Raw genomic sequence first — 10,795 nt, forward strand, 5'->3', positions numbered from 1 at the left:
AATCTACATTTTATCGATTATTATGAAGATAACAACATTATGTTAAGGTTTAATATATATGTATTATCTTTTACTGCAGGTTAAATTAACTGGATTCTCTAAATGGTTTGTCTCTGTATGTGATGGACTACGACCAATGTCAGCAGGGATGTTCTCCTGCTGTCCAAACCCAAGCGTGACCCGCAGAGCCTGAGCAGGATAGATAAACAAATGGACCGATCATTTATTTGTGACATGTATGAACACAGCACCAGTCGTCACATGCAGCACCTCCACCACTGTGGTCTTGTTCCATGACACAATTGGTTCAGCCGTATTCTTTCCATGTAGATTAATGAGTGGAAGCCATGACACCTGAATAATCACTTAACAAGCTGATGCTATTAGAAATATATTTATTTCAATATTTATCCCATATAATTGTAAATTCATTTAACTGTTTATTAAAAGCCTATCACGATTAATGGTGTGATTAAACAAACATTTAGCAACTTATTGTTGTCAACCATTCAAACAAGTTGTTACAGGCATTTGGTGTTTTAAAAAAAAAACTGAAATTAAAAAGTCCTTCATAAGATTCAGTCTGGTTTAGACACGACTCAAAAGCCGGTGGTGAAACAGACGCACACAGAGACAACACAAACCAAACCTACACTCGGCAGAAAGGATCTAGTGCCTCAAGGCTCAATGTCAAGCTTACGGCTGAAATGAAACAGACTCAGAATGAACAACTACATGTAAAATCCTTCACTAGAATAAACATTCATTAACATAAAGATTTGAGAAACGATGAGCATTGATATTGTCGTTAGTAAAAGCTACAGCTGCTGTTCATAGCACAGGGATGTGGGAACAACACCCTGAAATCAGACTGTGAGATTTTCTTTAGCTTCAGGCTGTTTCGCTTGAGCATATCTCCGCATTAGGTATAATATCAATAAAGAATATTTACCTAACATAAGTATCCAAACCTGATCTGACAGGTTGAAATATAACACAGTGATTCTGAGCAGGGATTTAAGAGCCTAAGGTGGTTAAAAACAATCCCCTTCCTGAAAGTATTAGCTTCTCTCCACAGTGATTTACATGACACTTCTGGTCCTGAAATGTGAAATACATATTAGGGCAACACCCAAAATATTCTCAAATTTGTTACAGATCTGATTTGATTTATGCAGAAACTTCTCTCTGGTCCACGGGGGTCAACGGAAACAACTGATTTGTCATCAGGACACCGACAGGATGTCTTCAAAGAAGATAAATCTGGAAAAAAAAAACACATTCTCCAGTTAGAGTTTATGAAGTAACATTTTTTGCCCTCTGGTGGCGCCGTAGAGCAGCGTATTGTCTTGAGCTGCCCTGTGTCCTGAGTCAGGAGGTTGATGAATGTATCTGTGAGCGCTGCCGACGCCAAGTTTCAATGAAAGCACACAAATACCACATTAAAGGTAAATGTCTTGCATTCAAAGTTTTAATACGACGACGCATTGACAATATCAAAAGTAAAAGTATTAGTTATGCAAAATGGCGATGATGTTTGTTGGCTTTTAAAGATATATGAAAATCTGTAATATATCAAATCTGTTTCTTTACAATGACATTTAATTAGCACAAGCTGTTTATACCCAAATCAGGTCAAGCTAACATTTTTACATCATGACCTGAGTGATACCATGTGCCGACAGATGATTGGTTAAATGAAAAGCAGTAGGTTCGGTCTCTAGTGCTGCAAAAGGGAATGTTTTACTCCACTATATACATCTTTTTCAGACTTTATTGTGATGTCATGACGATGATGTCAATCCTACCATATGATCAAAATGTATTTTTCATTGTATAAAAGGTTTAGGACATGTCTAAAGACAAATAGGTAGCAGAGATAAATGGAAAAATGTGTTTTTTAACTACGGGCGATGACATTTTCAGACTTATTTGTGACTTCTTCATGAATTCTCTCTATTGTTTGTGGAAATATCTTGAAAAATGTGACCATATTTGGGTGAAATGATTAGCTCGAAGCATCTCTCTGGACCCTCGTAACCCACCTTGACCAAAACAGCAGCCATCACAACCAGAGCGGCCAAGAGCGCCATCTTCCCCATATGGCCCAGGTCTAGATTCTTCAGAAGGAAGAAGCGCACCCAGCCGAGCTTCTCCTGCGTGTGAGGTGGATAGCGCATGCTGTTCATCCCCTCCATCTTCAGCTGTTTGATGAGACAACCACGCAGGTGGCTCATCTGGTCGAAGCTGAACTTGCCGTGATAGCAGCCCATACCACTGTTCCCTGTACATGACACAAAGGAGAGTTTAACTGGTGTTAGTGTCCGGGGAGATGGCAGTAAATTGGTGCATTTGCCAAATCTTGATCATATTGTTGCATTGGAACACAAAGACAGACACGGAAAAATCTTTTGACATGGCGTGATGGTGAAGTGTAAGTGGCCAAAAAGTACAAGTCAGGCTGAAACGGCCGTCCAGACTGAAGCGTTACCGTGAGGTTTTCAAACTGAACCGGGTCCAGCAGTGTGTCCAGACGTCTCTGTTTCAGTGGCTTTAAAACTCTAGCGTGAGGATTTGTCCTTTTGTGAACTCACCCACTCCTCCAAAAGGCAGAGAGCTGACGGAAAAGTGAACGATGCAGTCGTTGGCCAGCAGTCCTCCACTGGACGTCTCATCCACCATTCGTTGTATCACCTTGTAGAGTAGAGCAAAAACAACATTACCTTCAATCATGAGTCTTAACGACTCAGGTCTCCATCCGTTAACTAGTTCGCTGTCAGAATACAACCTTTGTCTATCAGGTTAAATACCTTGTCATCGGCTGTGAAGACGTAGAGGGCCAGGGGTTTCTCTCCCTTATTGATAAACTTGATGGCTTCATCCAGGCCGCTGACGGGCAAGATGGGAAGCAGAGGTCCAAATATCTCCTCCTGCATCACCTTCGCCTCTGGCTTCACGTCACGCAAAACTGTGGGGGCTGAACACAACACAGAAACACTCTCCATTATTTATTTATCTACATTTTCTAGATGCTTATGAGTCACATGTGTCAGGCAGATGCGTCCAGATTGATTTTGTGTCTTTGTGTTTTACCGATGTAGCAGTCGGACTCGTCGTTGTCTCCTCCTTCAGCCACGGTGCTGTCGTCCACCATGGCCATTATCCTCTTGAAGTGGCGCTGGTTGATGATGCGTCCATAGTCGGGGCAGGTCTTTGGGTTTTCTGTGTAAAATTCCTACCAGAGAACACAATGTGAAATTAAAAAAATATTCTTGAAAAGAATACTGAATAAACTAAATGAACAACCCCCTAATTGTTTTGCTTCCCTTCCTACAGCCGTGCTAAATAATCTCTGTTCACACAAGCACTTTAACTCCCTATACAAACACACCTGAAAACGTGAATCACATGACCATTCACTACACTGTGCATGTGTAAACACAAAGGAAACAGATACTACAAAGGGAGGAACATCAGGGATGAGGGATGTCTCGGACCGACAACAAGGCGGAACTGTAACGTTTTCATGCTGGTAGTTGACTTGTGATAAGAATCAGTCAGGAAGCTAATAGGAGTGACTGTGTCGTCGTTTATAAACTTCTCTGTTTCTACTACAACGCAAACTAAGAGTGGACCAGCAGTGTTTGAGTCCCTTAAAAAACTCTGGAATAGTGTTGATGGCTGCGATAAACGTAGCAAAAGAATGTAGGAGACGTTGTGGCTCTAGGTTTTAAAACTCTATTGTTTCTTTACAGTAAAATGCTATTTTTGATTATTACAGATCATCATTACATTGTGGGCAGCATCGCCTGGTTTTTAAGTTTAGATGGAAATAAATAGAACATAACTTTCCCTCAGTGCTAAGAGTTGTGTTTTCAGCTTCAGTACCTTGATGCACTTCTTGACCTCTTCGATGACCCGGTCCTGGATGCTCGGCTCACAAAGGATGTAGTCCGGGGCGATGCAGGTCTGACCACAGTTCGTGTACTTTCCCCAGGTGACACGCCTGCAGTCAAAACACGCGTCAGGACCGACAGTTTACGAGAGACTGGATTCATTTAAATGTTATTCAAATATAAAAACTTGTTCTGACCGGCAGGCGATGCTGATGTCACAATCCTTGGCGATGTAGCAGGGGCTCTTTCCACCGAGCTCCAGGGTCACAGGGGTCAGGTGTTTGGCGGCGGCCTCCATGATCAGTTTGCCCACCATACAGTTTCCGGTGTAGAAAATGTGATCGAAGCGCTGGCGCAGCAGCTCCTGGGTTTCTGGCACTCCTCCCGATACGACCGGGTACAGCTCCTGACACACGGGCAGAAAGACACAGTCAGGTGTCACCAAGCTGCAAGTGCTAGAAGAAGCACCTTGAATGTCTTTGTGGCGGTTGGGCAGTTTTTACAAAGTCTCAAGTTGTGCATTTCATAGTAAACTAGTTTCATTAGGGCTCTCACCCCAGTGTGGTTACAGATTTACTCTTTTGCAACTGAGGAGCTGTCTTTTCTAATTCTGCTTTTTAGATTTGCAGATAATCAACGGGAATGGAGATGCTGTTTATTCGAACATTATAAAAGCTAAATAAATGTTTTCTTTGTACAGTATGCATCACTGCCAATATACCATGAAAATAATGAGTTAGCTACTAGATAAGTACTCCTGATTATCAGGATCATCAAACTTTTTACATGTTTGTACAACGTGATCTTCTTAAGAAACAACAACAGTGTCTTGCTTCACTAGGATGAATGTTGGTGCTTGTTACCCTGACGTTACAGAATCCATCCTTACTTTGTCGATGTAAAGTGGCAGCAGGTCCTCCATGAGCTTTGCGGTGTGAACACAGACCTCAGAGGGCTTAATGACGACTGCATTTCCTGCACAGGAAAATGACAAACACAACAGATAAGACAAGAAGCTCAAAGTTTGTCTTTACCTTGTGAGTCTGCACAAATTCAATATGAAATGTGTTTATGTCAGTAGATTGGCCTCATCAAACTTTCCAGGGTGGTGTCAAGGGCAAGCAAAAAAGACAAGAAAAACCACCTTGACCCAACTCTTGGGATGTTGCAAGGAAAAAATGCCTCAAATATCACGTCTGCATCCCACAGCCCTTTCCTGCTTCATCAACAGCATCCACCCAGGGTACTGTCAATTCACCGAAGTACACAACGTGCAGTGTTGGACCAGTATAATTGTAAAACTGGCGTGACGATTAACCACTTGATGCTTGAATAAACTTCTAGAGGGGTTTGCTTATGAGTGGGTTGATAAATCAAACATTAGATAAAGATTAACCACAGTGTTCACAAATGCTGGAGGAAACGATTGCCTGATATCATGTTGAGAGTTAAAGAGAGGTCTGACAAACACGGTCAAAGACTTGTGTTGCTTAAGTTCAGTTCTTCCTGTGTTTGCTGTTATTCGGGTAATTGAAAATAGAGCAGCGATTGTTCACATGTTTCCATATTGCTGCTGTATTCTGGTGGAACCCAATCAGTTAAATTCTGCTCATTGTGCAACTTGCAGAAACTCACCTTTAGTAAACCATTCTGGACCTGACGGTGTATTTGCATGTTTAAGAATATCTAATATCTAAACTTAAAAATGGGCTGAATCTAGCTTATAAGTCTGGTGATAGCGACATGATCTTTATCCTGCATTTGTCAACAAATCAAGGGAAATTACTTATCACCTACTGAGCTGTTATTATCCTTCATGTTAGATCTGATTCTGCAGCGGAGCTAAGAGCAAAGTCTGTGCTCTGCAAACACGCGCTGGATATGTTAGAGTTCATTCTCATTCTCTAAAAACAGGAACAAATGAACCATCTACCTGCAGCAGCTCTATTTATGACTATTATGTAGAACGATCACTACGGACAAGCATCACAAAAGACATAGGAGCCACTAAAGAATGAGACTAAAGACTGTTAGGATACTGCAGTGTCATGCTAAACTGTAGCAAGCAAACACTCAGCGCTGAGGTTTGCATCACAAAGTGCTCGGGGCTGAGCCAAGACACTGGATTCAGAGCAGAGGTCGGCCTCTGAGACAATCAGGAATTATTCACAGGTTCACTCATTATCTGGGAGCGGGGTGATTCACTCAGAGATAAACGTTGCCCTTTGAGATGTTCACATATGCAATCACACCGTAACCACTCATGAGGACACACACCCACAAAATACATAACTCACACCTCTATCATGCATAGAGTAGAGAAGAGTTCACAGAGTGACCTTTGACCCACTCTGATCAGAGGCAAAAGGGAAAAGAAAGACGGTTGCGTAACGTCAGGATAAAAAAAAGGAACTTGAGTGGTTGTGATCACAAGATGAGGAAAATGAACAGGACTGACAAATTAGTGTTATAACAAATAATTGAGGTTATGATTTCATCTCTGTCTGTTGGATTGTTTGAGTGTCAGCAGGATTATGAACAAAACTTGTTGGAAGGATTCAACAAAGAGAAGAACCAATTAAATCAGCTCTAGAGGGAATGATCTAGTAGTTTGACCCCTTGTGCTATTCGGGGTAATCAGGAAAATGTTGGTGTTTGCAAATCTTGCATCAGAGTTTCAAAATGAAACTGCGACATTGTGCATCATGGCTGCACAAACACGTCCCTTCACAAAGTCCATCACAGGGGGAAACGACGATATCAGACAGAAATGTGAACGCTGCCCTTGATACGTCACACAACCGCTTCCCTTTCACCCACTCCACAAACACACACACACACACACAGACACACACATGCAACAGTACCAGCAGCAATGGCTCCAATGAGTGGTTGGATGGTGACAGCCCACGGGTAGTTCCAGGCCCCGATGATCAGCACCACTCCCAGCGGCTCCGGCTTGATGTAGACGGTGTCGGAGATGATCAACAGGTTCTTCTCCACTTTGCGAGGGGCTGTCCACTCCTTCAGCTTCCTGATGGCCAGGTTGATCTCCCCTTCCAGACCCACGGTCTCAAACAGCTGCGTCCCCGCCTCACTCTGATGGGATGAAAGCAGCAACACGTCGTCTGTGGACTCGGAGAAAGTCTTCCCAAATGTCTGAGCTTACCTCTTACCTCATGATCAAAGTTTCTGTTAAATCCCTTGAGGATATTTTAACCTTTTACTGCACGTTTAGCTTGTTTTGCACTCTTCCTCTGATACCTTCTTTGTTCGCATTCATAGATTCTTCTTTTTTTAATAACTCTTAATTTAACATATCTTTAAGTCAAACATTGGATGACTCACGCCTTAATTTTGAGTTGGTGAACTGTGTAAACAACAGAAACACCAGTGTGGGACTACACTAGGGGGCTCAGCTATTTCCACATATAACTGTTTAACAGATACATTTGGTTCCTTCTCTTTTGGTTTCTCCTAAATCTAGAACGCCTGGAGGAGAAATGTTCACATGTCTCAGCCTGGTTTGCAATCTAAAGGAATTCTCCCGGCAGAGAGAGAGACCCTGTAACCCCCTTTTCAATGTGCACTAGCTACAGCATGCGTGAAACACGTAATAATGGTGAACTAAGCAGTAATCGTTATGTCTGGTCTTTACGTGCGGCTGCTGTGTCATTATAGCATCTTTCTGGTCACTTATGCCCCAAGGGCAAACTCCTCCCCACCCTCACTACAGCATGCGGCATCACGAAACATTATGACCTAACAGCCTAAAGCTATTTCAAACCAAAAACATCTAAAAGTCTAAAACAACAGACTCAAAACCCACTTCTTAGTTGTATTCCAAAGCTTTACCAGAGATTAAATAGTTGATTATGCTGTAATCCCAGCTCACCTTATTGAGATCTTTCTTGGAGGCATCTGCAATCTCCTGCTGTCTCTCTGTGAATAACCGCTGGAGGTTCTTCAGCTGGCGGATGCGGTGCTCTAGAGATTTGGACCTGCCTGTTTCGAAGGCCTTCCTGGCACAAGCCACCGCCTGCTGCTCCCTGGACATCCTGGCACCAAAGTAAAAAGGACAACATAGTTTTATTTCAGCAGTTTCTAAAAGGTGCTAAAAGGTGGGGGGTGGACCTCAGGATTAGATTCAGGGGGCTTTTATTTTCTAAACAAATATATATGATTATATATATGATACATTTCATCACTGTGTGACTACTAGACATGTGCATCTTGACTCACCTCATTAATAATACACATCGTTGACATAAGAGTCCATTAAACATCCATTAACTGCGTATGAGTGCTTTGAGTGTAGCACTATCAGACCAGGAACTTTATCCTTATTTATACTGATACACTGCAGGTAGCACGTGCTTGCTAGCTATTTATCTAATAGATTAAACCAGCGACCACACCTGTTTAACACGACTGTACAACAAACAATACAAGAATATACAGTCTTACATCAGAATTGAAATATTAACTGTATTATTATGTAAACAATGGGGTAAAGTACGTGAAAAGGTTTGTATTTGAAGGTCAAGTCGAATCAATCATTCAATTGAAGATGGATTTTAATCAGAGTTAATCAGAGTTTGTTTAAACCCAGCCCTATGTCCAGTCGGCTCTTAAGACATCAGGAAATTCTGACTCTGAATTAAATAAAAACAGATTCAAATATAAATCTGACACCAGTACGCACACTGAGATCGGTTCCAGAGGCTAAAACCTAAGGGAGCCTTTGCATTCCAGGCCCCAAGGCTCTGGACCAACCAGCCTGAAGAGATCAGGTCAGCTGACTCAGTGGAAGTCTTTTAAGTCCCTTCCTGAACCATTCTTTTATCACAGAGCCTTTCCTGAGTCTTAACTTTATTGTATAACTGTTTATTTAACCTGCTTTCTTCTAAACCTGATGTTTTACGACCTGTCTGCTTTTCACTTGCAGCCTTTGTAACACATATTTTGAAAAGTGCTCTATAAATAAAGACTGTTATTATTATTATTATTACCCCTGAACCTCCAGAAAGAGTTGAGTGGACTCGAACCCTTCCACCCACCACCTCCTGCGGCAGTAGTGAGGAGATAATGGGGGAATTCTCATTCTTGGGGTCCTCTCCCTTTAAATTGGAGCTTTTCTCTGCACAGTTGTAAGTGTTATATAACGTCCCGAGATATTCAGCACAAAAGTTCATGTAACACAAGTACATGAGAATAAAGAGAGTGAAGGACAGCAGGTCACCTGAAGCCTGTTTTCGTGGAGCTGCAGGGAATGAGCTGTAAAATGAAACCACCATTACAATCACTAGTTCCCAGTTCAATGTCCACACAGACAAACACAGGCTGCAGGATAATGGAAGTTGATCGCACTGTATTTGCAGCGTCACTGTTCTGCACTATTCATAAATATCGTCCTGGTCTCGTTTATAGTCTGATCTAAGTTGTTTGTCTCTTTCCACCTCGGAGAAGCTGTTTATCGCTTCTCTTCGGGACATTGGTCCGGATCCTTCTCGGCTTTCAGCCGATTGATCTGAAACAACAGATTCATCAGCTCCGGTGCTTTTATTGTTTTTATCCTACCTGAGTGGTTTGAGCTTCTGGAGATTCCTCTGGGTTCAGACGGGGAGATGGTCCGTAGGGCAGGAGCCGAGCTGTGACAGTTCCCCAGGAAAGGAGCTCCGCTTTCCCCGTTAGGTCACTCCCCCTCCGGGCAGGGGGCGGGACCCACCCGGATGCAGCTAGCCGCTAGCAGCGAGCCTTCTGGCATGACATAAAAGGAGGAGACTAAATAAACTTAAGTAGATGATAAATAACCATGTAAAACACCAAACATCCACATATAGATGATAAATAACGATATAAAACACTAAACAGCCAGAAATAGATGATAAATAACCATATAAAACTCCAAACATCCACATATAGATGATAAATAACCATAGAAATTCCAAACATCCACATATAGATGATAAATAACCATAGAAATTCCAAGCATCCACATATAGATGATAAATAACCATATAAAACACTAAACAGCCAGAAATAGATGATAAATAACCATATAAAACTCCAAACATCCACAAATAGATGATAAATAACGATATAAAACACTAAACAGCCAGAAATAGATGATAAATAACCATATAAAACTCCAAACATCCACATATAGATGATAAATAACCATAGAAATTCCAAACATCCACATATAGATGATAAATAACCATAGAAATTCCAAACATCCACATATAGATGATAAATAACCATATAAAACTCCAAACATCCACATATAGATGATAAATAACCATACAAATTCCAAATATCCACAAATAGATGATAAATAACTATACAAACACCAAACCTCCACAAATAGATGATAAATAATGATATAAAACCCCAAACATCTACATATAGATAATAAATAATGATATAAAACACCAAACATCCACAAATAGATGATACATAACCATATAAACTCCAAACATCCACATATAGATGCTAAATAACCATATAAAACTCCTAACATCCACCAATAGATGATAAATAACCATATACAACTCCAAACATCCACATATAGATGATAAATAACCATACAAATTCCAAATATCCACATATAGATGATAAATAACCATATATAACTCCAAACATCCACATATAGATGATAAATAACCATAGAAATTCCAAACATCCACATATAGATGATAAATAACCATATAAATTCCAAACATCCACATATAGATGATAAATAACCATATAAAACTCCAAACATCCACATATAGATGATAATTAACCATACAAATTCCAAATATCCACAAATAGATGATAAATAACTATACAAACACCAAACCTCCACAAATAGATGATAAATAATGATATAAAACCCCAAACATCTACATATAGAT

General features: G+C 40.9%; 1 protein-coding gene across 1 annotated transcript; it reads right to left on the reverse strand.

Annotated features, from left to right (window-relative positions):
- Positions 1-378: 378 nt before the first annotated feature.
- On the reverse strand, positions 379-9,574 carry aldh3a2b (aldehyde dehydrogenase 3 family, member A2b). Its single transcript, XM_061085395.1, has 11 exons — positions 9,477-9,574; positions 7,792-7,954; positions 6,764-6,995; positions 4,786-4,871; positions 4,094-4,302; positions 3,889-4,006; positions 3,094-3,235; positions 2,811-2,977; positions 2,595-2,694; positions 2,046-2,284; positions 379-1,263 (listed from the first exon to the last, which is right to left on the reverse strand). The coding sequence occupies exons 2-11, from the start codon at positions 7,951-7,953 to the stop codon at positions 1,249-1,251; spliced, it is 1,470 nt and encodes a 489-aa protein (XP_060941378.1). The 5' UTR covers position 7,954; positions 9,477-9,574; the 3' UTR covers positions 379-1,248.
- Positions 9,575-10,795: the final 1,221 nt, after the last annotated feature.

Source organism: Limanda limanda, chromosome 14, assembly GCF_963576545.1.
Source record: "Limanda limanda chromosome 14, fLimLim1.1, whole genome shotgun sequence".
Taxonomy (NCBI): domain Eukaryota; kingdom Metazoa; phylum Chordata; class Actinopteri; order Pleuronectiformes; family Pleuronectidae; genus Limanda; species Limanda limanda.